Consider the following 12,193-nt stretch of genomic DNA (forward strand, 5'->3'; position numbering starts at 1 on the left):
TTCTTTCTTAGACCTAAACCAGTACAACCTTATAGTTAAAGCTTGAGAGGAATTCAAGCAGGTAGTGGTGGTTTTTTTCATTTCCACAGGTGTTCACAGAAGCAAATCAGGACTGCAGTGAGCTAGGCTGCTGTTTTCTTGAAGTCAAAACAAGCTACACTTGCTGAAAGTGAAGTTTTATTGAAAACCATTTTTAAGCGGCAAGAAAGTTAAAAATTCAAATGCTTTATTTCAAATAGAAACAAACTAACAACACCATGTGTATGAAGCAAATAAGTGAGGGCAACATTGACACTTAAACATCTTTTAAATCAAATATTCAACAAAAATATGTCAGCTTATAAGTACAGAATCTGCATGTGGTAATATATACAGCCGAGTGAAAAATATAAAAGGAAATACTGTTCTGCTTAAGAACATGATATAGTGAAGACTTTGGTAGAAAAAATGTCTTTATTTTTAAAAGTGTAGTCTTCAAAGATGCTTTCTTGAATCCAAAGACTAAAAATTAAACAGATCTATTCCATTACACTGCTGGAGGTTGCTGTCCACGGGTAGTTCACTGACTGTTGATCCTGTTGGAATCACACAGTGATAATCGGCTAACACAAGGGAAAAGGCAGAGTGGGAGCAGTTGATTGTACACAGGAAGACCACCAAACCAATGCCTCTGTTTCACTGGCACTCCCAAGCTTACTGCTCTTCTTGCTCGTTGCTGGTGTGAAGGCTGATCTTTTGGACTTCCAGCTCTTCTGCACTGACCATGGAGGGATCGATGGCTGCGTACCGGGTACCGTGGAACTGCAGCAAATGGATCTGTTGGACATGGGAAATAACACAGAAACAGGTGTAGGAGCACAGTGTCTTGGTAAAATAGAAACATTCCTTCTGAGCAACTTCTGAGGGTGAAACTGTGGCTCTGGAATGTAAGAGTTCAGAGACAGAAAACCCTCAAAGCTGGCCCAGCATGGACACAAGCTGCTCCCAGCCCTGTCCCTTTGGTATCAGCAGCACAGAGCACACAGGGAAGTTAAGAAACAAAAGCAAACTCAACAGGAGCTTCCTTCTGCTGTTCTTGTGGCTAAACACATTCATAGACTGAACTCAGGAACTCACTTGAATGTACAGGTTGACCTCAGCACTCCTGCAGAGATAGGGGAAGTTGCCTCCTGTTTTGAGGTGAGCTCTTCTGGCATTGGGGTAAAGTTTATACATTTCTTCTTTTGCTTCTGTCGAAAGTGCGCTTTGGTCGAACACCTATGGAACAAGTCCCAGCAGTGAGTTCTGAGCCTCAGATTTTGATGTTACATCAGATTGGCTGCATGCTGCTCCTAGAAGAGAATCTCAGCTTTTTTGTGGAATGGTGTTAATGAAACAGAAAACAAGCAAACCTGGGCACTGACAACTAGAAAGCTAATACTGTAATTACTGAAACTTATGTCACAGAATATCTATTTCATAACGTAGCAGAGAAAAGTTGCCCAGTCAGCAGAAGGCTTCCCTAAATAGGAAGTTACATGCTGCAAATGCTTGCTAAGCTGCTAACTGAATATCGTGGCTCCACCTGCCAAAGGGAGGAAATAATGCTTAATTAAAAAATTGAGATTCACTTACATCCATAATGGTTACAGGGATGTCTCGGATTTTGTGAGGTTCTACATAGGAGTTCTGGCAGTTCAGGGTGAGTCTTGAGGCCAGCTCACTCTGGCCCAGGCTCTCCAGCTTGCAGTAGAGAGAAACAGTGATTAGCAACACATTCACTGCAGGAAGTTAATGCAATATTAACAATACAGCCAAAGAAAAGATAGTTTTAAAGGAATGAAGGTTATAATTCCAATTTAGTATTACTCTGCATGAGACAAATGCCTAAACCACATCCCACGAGTTGTTCCTGCCCCCAGAGCATGGCCTACAGTTCTATCCCAGCATTTTCTCCTTTTCCACCTCAGTTCCTTCACTCCTCTTGATTGACACAAATAAACAGAACTAAGGTAGAGGGTCAGTGAATCAGTTAAACTGCTGGGGCTGTGACAATCAACATCTGCTAAAGATCCACTTCTCATTCCTCCTTCCTGGGTCAGTGAATGAAGAAAGCAGCAGAGATATCTACAACCTCCCACTCAGTAAGTACAGAATGACATCACAGCCATCAGAGCACACAGCCACCTACCCTGTCCACCATGAAATCAATCCCATCAGCCATTTCAGGATCCAGAGGACCAGATGCAAAATTCCCAAGGACAATTTTTTTCAGCATAAAAGCAGGCATCAGCCAAAAGCTAAAACAGAAATAATATATAACAGTATCTTCAAGCACCAAGGACTCAACATAAAGATGCTGTATTGTAAATGCTTTCTTTCCTTGTACAGACTTTGTGCTTTAACTTCAAATTCATACCTGAAGAAACTTCTAGTTAATGGCAAAAGTATACTTTAAACATGGTGAACAACACTCTTCTTGCTCTAAATGGTTTTGGTAGACAACAGGCAGAGTTCTTAAATCTGATGACACATCCACAGAGGATCACAGAACAATTTGTCTAATTCCACACTGCATTAACATTTCCATTCTCCTCATGGTGTGCTTTTAAAAGGCACAAGTATTCCATTCCACACCTCCCTCCCCCAGGCTGGAATCAGATTAGACACATATCCAATGTGACATTTCATTGCAAAAAAATTAATGCCATGAGTCTGCTTGCTTGTCTGTCTTCTTTACCTGTTTGCTGTCCACGTCTGATTGAAAATAGAAGTGTCACTAAAGGCATTACACAAGATCAGAGATTGGACTCTGGGAGATTTGTGTGTGTATTCAGCAAACTTTTGAGCCAGAAAGCCTCCCAGAGAAGCTCCAAAAAGGTGAACCTAATGCAAAGAAAAAAAACAAAGCAAACAGATGATGAAACGTGACCTCTGAGCACAATGGTTCATTACAAAAATAGGTCATTCGAGTTTACCTTGTCCTTATAACCCAGTTTTTGAAAGAATCACTGTTCCATTTATCCCCTGGTTTTATGTGCAATATAAATGTGATAAATACTAACAAAAGGAAATGTTTCCCAAAGACTCACAGTACCAATTTCTTTATGTTCATCAAGCTTAAGAAAAAACCCAAACATTTCACTTTGTTCTTTATTGCTATCCAACCCAAGAGACTCAAACGTGGTGTTCTGTACTATGTGAGTTAGGAAGGATAACTTCCACAAGATCTAACAAAAAATGAAGTTAACCCATATGATTTAATAGGCCTGGAATAGCAGTTGAATTTAAGCCAAGTATGACCATTTCCAAGGGCATTCACCTTCAAAAATAAACTAGTTTCAAATGTGAAATTGCAACACAGCCTCTTTATTTATGGGCTATATTTTTGTATCCTGTTTTCTGCACTGGCTCTTAAATGAGCCTGTTTCAATATCAGGTTTTTATTGCAACAATTTGCCGACTTGTCTGGGAGCACTCACTTTATCCAGCTGAAGGTGGTCTAAGAGTTTCCTGAATCCATCACAGAACTCGAGGTGATCCCAGTACACTGGATACTGCAACTAAAATAACACAAAGTTAGAAGAAACTGGCTGAGCTCAATCTGCTTCAGAGTTGTACCAGTTCTCACATTTAAGGTTTCAAGACAATGCCGTGCCTCTCCAATATTATGAAGTTGTTCTTCAAGGTCCCCAGAGCCTGAGGGTGCCAACACCTCCCCCTCAGTTACACAGAAACACACCAAGTGCCACAGAGCAGAGTTTGCTGGGGAAAGTGCAGCATTGCCTCACCCTGTGATCAGTGGGAGGGGAGGCTGGAATGGTTCTTCAGTGATTTTGTAGCATGTAACAGATACAGAAATCATTAACTGCTGCAAAAGACAGTGATACTCCTAAAGCCAGGCTGTTTAATATATTGTACAAATTAACACTTCAGCTCAGGAGCTGAGAGGCTCCAGAAGTGCAGGCTGGTAGGATTTAAGGAGTGAAATAGCATCTGCAGCTATTATATAATCTAAGAACCACGTTATCCACCATCCCTAAGGAAAACATGGAAACACTGAACTAACTCACGTGTTTACCTCAGGGCTAACAAAGATGCAGCTGGAGGCAAAAGTACTTGTGTCCAGTACACACAAGGAGAAAAATAGGCTGAGAGGTCAACAGTGTGCACACACAAGGTTTTGGGCAAATTCTGCTGTGGACATACAGCAGATTCCAGCCTGGATCCACATGCTAACTACTCTGTAGTACAACTTAGCACAAAGTTTTTTGATGGATTCCTTAAGTCAAAACTAAGAAGTTCATTATCCAACCTCTAATCAGAGCAACAAGCACAAGTACAGCACCTTTGACACAGGGCTGAGAATACTCACAGCAATAACTCTGTAGCCCCATCCAGTCAATGCCAGAATTTGCTGGAAAAACACATCTGCAGTTCCACTCACAGGAGGGAGAAATATGAGTGGGCAGCGAATGCTCCTTGGTCCTGCATCATACAGGGACCAGACTTTACTGTCGTCATCATCTACTATTATCTGGAAAGAGAGGCACAGAGGGGAGAAGAAACACAAGACAAGTGAGGTTCTTCAGCCAGCTGCCAGGATGGCTTCTAGACATTTCCAACTTCTAGTAAATGTTAGAATACTTAAGGCCTTCTTTTACTCTTTTTCACAATAGCTTTCAGGCTGTTTTCTTACTGGAATGACAATGTGGATACAGCTGGAACAGAACTGTGGCCACACACTATTGCCTTCTGTTTCAGCCTTCTGATTGTTGATAGATTCTTTTTACACTTTCTCACACTCTTTCTTGTAAACAATGAGTGTTTTGCATTCCTCTTTGGAGGAAGAGAAAATTGATGGACTGGTGATGGGACCTATGGGGTCAGGAGGTCTTACCCTCACTGTCCAATTCATGGTCATTGCTGGAATTCTATAAATAGACATGTAATGTAAATAAAGTGTTTCTTGTGCTGCTTGAATCATCGGAGTCAGGAGTGTGAGTCTCTCTCTTTCTCTGTGTCATAACAGCAACAACACACCATCACACAGAATATTGTGTGCAGTGTGACATAAGGTAGATAATGAACTGCACCTCAGGAAAGGAGGCACCATGCTCAGGAGAGACCCAAGAGGTCAGTTCAGGGTACCAAGAGCAGAAGCTGGAGGCTGGAAGAGCTAGCACTGCCCCAGGGACAGCTTTTTAAACAACTCCTGATATTTGCATCCACGGACAGATGTTATAGGTCTGGAACCACGCAGGCCTGCGGAATTAAGCAGCTATCACCACAAATTATTGACCTGAAACACTTACAGCTGCCTGCCAGAAACAGAGATACACACAACTCCCACGGCAGCACTGCAAGGCTGACCTGGAGGGAAAAATGCTTCCATCATCTGGCAGCATCTCAGGAGCATCTGCATTGCCCAGGACACGGCTGGCTGAGGGACATTACTCACACTTGAGGTGCCATCCTTAATGAGCAGCTCCTCATTCAGTACCACAAGTCCTACCATAATTAGTACCTTCAGAAGTGTTAAGGACTGGGTCTTCTTTTCTAGCAGCACCAAAGCCTGACTTGTTTTAACAAGGTGTCTTAGGTTTGAGTTGCCAATTTGAATAAACTTATTTTTCTTGTTGTGAGACAGACCCAGGAGCAAAAGAGCAAGGCAGGCTTAAGTCAACCTATCACACAAGGCCTGTTCTACCAGAAACTGCTTTCTATATTCCAGATGTTCTTTCAACTCCACAGCCCAGCAGAAGCTGCATCTTGTATCAGATCAACAAGCACAAACTTCTGGGGAAAGCCTGAATCAAGCAGCCAAAATACATTTCCTCTGTATTGAGATTTTATAGCTTTTTGAACAGTAATAGACAAGCAGCATTTGCTCTTCCAACTCAGCAATTAAGCTTCTCAGCAATCAGAGAACAGTGTATCACAAATCAGATTTGCTTGACTAACAAATCTGCTCCTAATAAAGCCAGTATTTCAGGCTCTGGGAGCATGTGAGGAATCACATGATAATGTTGTTTTCTAAAGTCTCTATTAAAAAAAGACAGATTGCATACCAGAGCTTCCAGACCACTGAAACCATTTAAACATAAACCTTGTACAAAAGCCCTCACAATCCCCACCACAACTCCTTGCACACAACCCCTGGGCTCCAGGCTTTGCTGTTCCCAGCTGTAATTCCATCAGCAATGTTGGATCCATTCAGAGTGGCTACTACCAAGTTTACCTTTAGGAGTATTTCCAAAGGCAGACCATAGTCTTTGAAATGACAACACCAAAGTTAGTTCACGCCAAGAGAGCTAAAGCTGAAAGATAACATTTCTTTCCTCCAACCCAGACAGTGAATCAATGGTTTAAGCACTTGCTCTGGTTGATTTCTAGCCACATGCTAGACAGTTTAACTCCAGCTCTTGAGCTGTGTAGGCAGCAGCGTGGTTAAGTCCTGACTTGGGAGGTCACCAACTTTTTTCTTGTTCTGTTAGCTCAATCAAGATCAGCTACAGTTCACATAGAAGGTAAAATCTGCACCGCCTCAAAACAAAGAGCAGAACTTTTTAGCGGGGCCAGAGTGTCTCTTGATGAAAACTTTTAGGAAGGACTCAGATAAGAGAGCAAGTAGTGTATGCAAATGGAGGCACACAGGCAAAGCAGGAGATGTGGTTAAAAAATGTTATTTTGTGTGCTATACTTCCTATATTTGACCAGGGCAGGAAGGAGGATGGAGCTGTGCATTTCCTGTGCCTGTCAAGAGAAACATCTCAGCACATTCTCCAACAAACTGCTCTGGCTCTACTTCCTTAAGCTGATCTGACAGCAATTACGAAGGCTGGTCATTCCCTCCTCTGTACTGCACGTGCTTTGCACTTCTGGTGAGATAATGCAGGCAAATGTATTCCCAAAGACTGATTCAGAGATTAATTACATTTTCAAATTGGGCTTTTTAAAAAAAAAAAAAATAATTCTTTCTCCAGTAACCAGGACTAGTTTATTTCTTCATACCCCACATTCACGACTATAGCATCATTTGCCCTTTGAGGAGACAGAAGCACTTAGGAGGGTAAGGCATTCCCGAGTCTGAAGGTCACCAGGTCACCATCAGCTTCAGCTTACACACATCCCCAGTTATGAAACCCTGAGCCCTGACAGCAGCTGACGGCAGTGGCTGCTGGCACTGAACTGCAGCAGGACCACATTCCCTTGGAACTACAGCCTCCAGCTCCTTCCATTCACCACCCTGCATCCCACAAAGCAGAGCCTCAGAGCACCCACACATCTTTCTTCAGAAATCCTGGCCCCTGGCTTTGGTGACCCAGTGAGGCACTGCCTGAAGGCAACAACAGAGCACGTGGAGTCAACAGCAATGCACCTTTCTTCTCTACAGAAGACACAAACTGGCAAAAATTAATGAGAATCCTACAGCCCTTCCCTAAAGGTGTTTCTGCAAGCCCACATACCATCCAGATAAAGGAACCACATTCAAATCAGCTTAGCCCAAAATCAAATTATAACACACCTCAGGCTAGACAGGACACTGCTGCTCAGCTGTACAGCCACAGCAGTGACCACGCTTGCAGCAGCAGGGTGTAAAGGCAGGGCTGTCTCTGTCTGGCAGCAGTCTGGGCTGCTGCAGGTCACTCTAACCACAGCCCCAGCGAGCCTGACCTGCAGAAAGTACACGAGGCTTTATTGGGCCAGGAGTTATATACTGCACTGTGTGCCCTCTGCCACTCAGCACGTAGAGAGCAGAAGCTGGAGCCCTGCACACCTCAGACATTCTCCTGTGTCTCAGTGAAAGGATATGGGGAAATCCAAGCAAGGGAAGAAAGTGGTTGGACAGTGTGATTAAGCAGAAGAAACTGTCTGGGTTTTTCCCCTGTGGTTAAGGATATTCCCACTCTCAGGACCCTGTGTGCAGCCCGACTGCTGGGAAGGTGCACAGGACACTGCTTTGGCCTGAGGACAATGAGCAGGAACAGTGGAGGTGGCTCTGGCAGCTCAGTCCAGTGCACCCAGGCAGCTCTGAGAGGTCACACATGTGATGCCCAGCACACACCACTCCCTTGGAGCCCCCTCCTCAGGCATGGCTGGCACTAGGATGGCAGGGACCACTGGCATGGCTCAGTGCTGTTGGTCTCTGCTCCCCACCACAGGCAGAAGTGACCTCCAAGAAGCATGTGAAGATGAAGGGTGTGCTTTCATGCACTCACATGACATGTGGGATGACAGTTCAGGAGATAAAGCAGCTCAGTAGCACAGCCACAACTGCTCTGCATTAACTACACCGAGTCTCTCCCCCTAAAAAACAAGAGGAGATATTTCACCCACAAGATTTACATACCTTTTTAAGAGGAACTGTGCTTCTGAACCAGTTATAGTCAGGAGAGACTTTAATCTCTCCCATGATGTTTAGAAAAAACTCAGTTTGGGTCAGCCTGAAAAAGAGAGAGAATGAGAAATCAATATCACAGTTTCACCGTGGGCAGCTCTTGAAAGCTGTGCTATGTAAATAAAGTAGTGCAGGGTCATTTGCTCTTATCAGTTGATGGCACTACCTCTGACTCACACGAAATTCACTTTTGCTCAGTTTTCATCAAACCATGCAATTATTCCCCAAGAGGCAGTCACCTGACTGCCTTTCTGCATCAACCTAATTACAAAATGATGATGCTTCTGTAGCAGCATTCCCTTGTGACAGCTGTAGAGAAAGTCAATTGTGCTGCAGGCTCTAAGTGGCTTCAAAACCTAAAGCATGTTCTTGGTTTCTTTTAAATTGATAAGGCACTCCAAGTTTATAGCTAATAAATATTCATACAATTCACTCAGGAGTTCACACCACAGACATTATTTCACGAACCTACTCAGAATTCAAGTCACGTTTTTCCATCTGAGTATAACTGACCCAAACGAGTCCTAAAGCACATCAGGAACATCACCTGATCCGAGGCTTAATTTACAGAAAATCCTTGAAATTTTAATTCTATCCACACAGAAGCAGGCTCTTGTCAGGAGTTACCAATGAAGAAATCCTTGAAGCACACCAATTAACACAGCACAATTTGATTCTGAGTTGGGTTCACACAGGAATGCCACTAATTCACTCCCCAGCCAGAATGTCCAAGCATACATAACTAGTATCTTATAATACTCCATTAATTAGCAATAAACACTGAGGTAGCTCCAAGATTTAACTGGTTGGGATTTTTTTAAGCAGCAAGAGACCATTAGCTTCCATTTATACAACAAATGGCATCAAACTCTTGTGAAGTTTGCAGACTCAATAGCTTCACCAAAGCCAGCTGCCTTGGGAGATTATTTTCATGCATTCACACACAGCACCAAGTATAGAAAAACAAAGAAACTTTTGCTCTTGTTACTTAACAGTTGCCAAGTCTAAATCAGTAGGTTTTGTTTCTTAATTCCTCATAAAATAAGGCCTCGTTGTGTTCTGTGAGTCACTCCAATTCAATTGTCCCTGCAGGAGAGCTGCCGGTGGGCAGCTTAACCAGTTTATGGGGTTACAGCTGGATTAAGTTAGTCGCAATTTCCTTATCTTTCAGTCTTCATTTGCCATCTTCCAAGTGCAGAAAAGTTGTGTTTTAAAAAGGGAAGTAATTTCTGAATTCCATGACAAACACACACCTTCCACAGGGCACGTGCCACACCTCCCACGTCCAAAGGTTCAAGGCGGGATGTTCAGCTGCGTGGCTGCTGTTTCAAATTTGTGTGGTTTCACTTCAGTGCTTGCACCAACTGTTCTGCACTCTATCAAAGTCTGGCAGCAGGTAAAACTACAGCAAGGGTAGGAAATATCTATTCCAACAACCTGCAAAGCAGAGCAGGTGCAAGGATGCTTTCCTGGGCTGGGGGACTGCAGTCATTGGAGCGAGGAAATCGCGGTTCAGACTAAATCCTTTCCATAACCACACATCAATGGCTTTCTGAAAGCTCTTCAGAAAACAACAGTGTGACAAAATTGTGGCAGACAAATGACGGGAGATGCCTTAAAACCTACATTACCTTGGACTGTTACATTGGCAGAGCCAAGAAGGCACGGCCAAGGCCCTGCAGGGACACAGGGGCACCAGAGAGGGAGATTCTTCCTGCTGCTCACTCTGGTTGCCAGAGAGGGTTGGCAACCTCTTCCTGCTGTAATCACCTCCCTACTTCTGCCACCTCAGTCTTTCAGCACCCTTAATCTAACTGCTGGGGGCTGGGAGCACAGAGCTGTGTCATTACAGTAGGTAAGAAAAAGGTCTCATGCAGGTGGACTTTCTGCTTTTCCTGTACCTTGTCTGGTACCACAGCGAGTTTAGAGTACACCTGAAACGCAAATTTTGAACTTCCCAGTTCATGTGTTACCACTCACAGAAGTGAGTCACTGGCTACTAACACGTGGGCTGATTTCCACCAGCTTTCTTCTGAAGGAGCATCTGTGATCACCACTCCTAAGGGCTGCCTTTCTCTCCAGGCAAGAGGAAGCTTGGATTAAAGAATATCCTCTTACTGAAATGTTTTTTTTTTTCCCTCCTTTCCACAGAAATGCAGCATTAAATTTGTACGCACAAATACTCATATAAACAGCAACTATATGTGATTTCCAGCCCAGAGAAGCTGAACCATTTGAGTTAAATAATGAACACAAAACAGGGATTCAGCTACTAATGGTAACTCAGGTCACAAAGAGCCTGATATTGGTCATGATCAACTTCTAAACACCCAAGTTTCCTTTTCAGTAAAACCAAACAACCTGAAGAACTTGAACCTCTTAAAACAATTCCTCTACAAGAATCACCTATGGATTTACTCAGAGCACTTGGTAATAGCCTCCTTGTGAGTTATTCCACTACACTAATGACACATTCCATTCATTATTGATTTTAAAAGATAATGAGAAAGAAGATTTATGGGTAACCGGGATATGGCAGCAGCATCTTCCCCTCTTCCCCAGAGCTGCTTCCACCAACCCTGCCCCTCGCCCCCAGTCCCTGCTCCTTCCCCCTCCTCAAACACATTTGGCTCCAGCTTTGCAGGGAGAAGGGGACAAACCCCTACACCCCCAGCTCAGCTTTCCCCTCTGCAGCACAGGCTGAGGCAGCCCCTTCTCCTGAAAGACCCCGAATAAATGGAGCCCCAAGGGGGCTGTGGGCTCCCTGCGGGGCCGCGTCCCAACCCTCTCCCTTCCCTCCCTCAGGGGTCGCAACGACCCCTCTCCAGAGCCCAAAAGACATCCCCCATCCCCTGCGGCGCAGCCTTTCCAGGGCTGACACCGTCCCGAAGGAGCAGAGACCGCCCCGCTCGCCTCAGCGCCCACCCGGCCCCTCAGAGCTCCCTCCTCGGTGCGGGGCACTGAGAACAGGGGCAGGCCCCTCTCCACAGCGACGACCCCCACCTTTCCCATCACTGCTGGGCGCTCACCGGCTGGCAGGACCCGGGAACGAGGAGCAGGGCCAGGAGCACCGGGACCGGGGCCGCCGCTGCTCTCCCGCCTCCCGCTCCCGCCCCGCGCGCCCAGCTGGGGGCACCCACCGCCCGCCACTTCCGGGTGCTGCTCCGCACCGCCCACGTGACCCCTGGGCGGGGCGTGGGCGGAGCGGAAACAGCTCCGCCGCCATCGCTACCGAGGCGGAAGTGGGCGGGAGAGGCGCCATCGCTACCGAGGCGGAAGTCACGTGCCTCCCGTGTTAATTCACGTAATACTTTGCGTTGGAAGGGACTTTTTAAGAGTTGTTTTGTTCCACCCCCTCCATGGTCAGAGACTACTAGAACACGTTGCTCCAAGCCCTGTCTAACCTGGCCTTGAACACTTCCAGGGATGGGCCGCAGCTTCTCGGGCAACCTGTTCGCTGCGGGGCAGCTCAGGTTAATTGAACAGAGCGACAGGTGATACTGAGTCATTCCTCTAATGAATAGGTGGAGTCAATTAGCCCCGTTTAATTGGCATGTAATAAATAGGAGTTGAAGATGAGCTGAAGGAGCAGACCTATAGTTACCTTCAGTTGTAGGTGTGTTTTCTATTAGCCATACCTAAGGCATAATCTTCATTAGATAGTATATATTTATACAGTGCTTTTCTCTGCTTGAAGACCACCCCACAACACGCGGTATCATTCTCTATTCGCTCCCAAAATTGCTTCAGTTTGCCTGAAGTTTTTTCTGCTCCCATCTTAGCTGATCTTTTCACGAAAGGCTTTAAAAAAAC

At 45.0% G+C, this 12,193-nt stretch overlaps 1 protein-coding gene across 4 annotated transcripts; it reads right to left on the reverse strand.

Annotated features, from left to right (window-relative positions):
* Positions 1 to 209: 209 nt before the first annotated feature.
* Positions 210 to 11,548, reverse strand: SPG21 (SPG21 abhydrolase domain containing, maspardin). 4 transcript variants are annotated; one of them, XM_014874619.2, is made up of 10 exons: positions 11,384 to 11,525; positions 9,634 to 9,782; positions 8,333 to 8,426; positions 4,355 to 4,516; positions 3,462 to 3,542; positions 2,720 to 2,865; positions 2,171 to 2,279; positions 1,615 to 1,722; positions 1,117 to 1,257; positions 210 to 816 (listed from the first exon to the last, which is right to left on the reverse strand). In XM_014874619.2, exons 3-10 carry the CDS (start codon positions 8,393 to 8,395, stop codon positions 694 to 696), a joined length of 933 nt encoding a protein of 310 aa, XP_014730105.1. In that variant the 5' UTR covers positions 8,396 to 8,426; positions 9,634 to 9,782; positions 11,384 to 11,525; the 3' UTR covers positions 210 to 693. The 4 variants fall into 4 exon arrangements, with proteins under 4 accessions (XP_014730105.1, XP_088028801.1, XP_088028800.1 ...); XM_088172675.1 differs by having other exon boundaries at positions 11,410 to 11,503; XM_088172674.1 differs by lacking the exon at positions 9,634 to 9,782 and having other exon boundaries at positions 11,384 to 11,548.
* Positions 11,549 to 12,193: the final 645 nt, after the last annotated feature.

Source organism: Sturnus vulgaris, chromosome 13, assembly GCF_052056855.1.
Source record: "Sturnus vulgaris isolate bStuVul1 chromosome 13, bStuVul1.hap1, whole genome shotgun sequence".
In the NCBI taxonomy this organism is placed as follows: Eukaryota; Metazoa; Chordata; class Aves; order Passeriformes; family Sturnidae; genus Sturnus; species Sturnus vulgaris.

Bases quoted from the DNA above. Each gene is read 5' to 3' on its own strand.
- SPG21 (XM_088172674.1), bottom strand. From the start codon at position 8,395: ATGGGAGAGATTAAAGTCTCTCCTGACTATAACTGGTTCAGAAGCACA. The intron at 3,543-4,354 runs GTGAGTATTCTC...GTGTTATTTTAG, and splicing joins GGGGCTACAGAGTTATTGCT to TTGCAGTATCCAGTGTACTG. The intron at 1,723-2,170 runs GTAGGTGGCTGT...CTCTACTGCAAG, and splicing joins TTGATTTCATGGTGGACAGG to CTGGAGAGCCTGGGCCAGAG.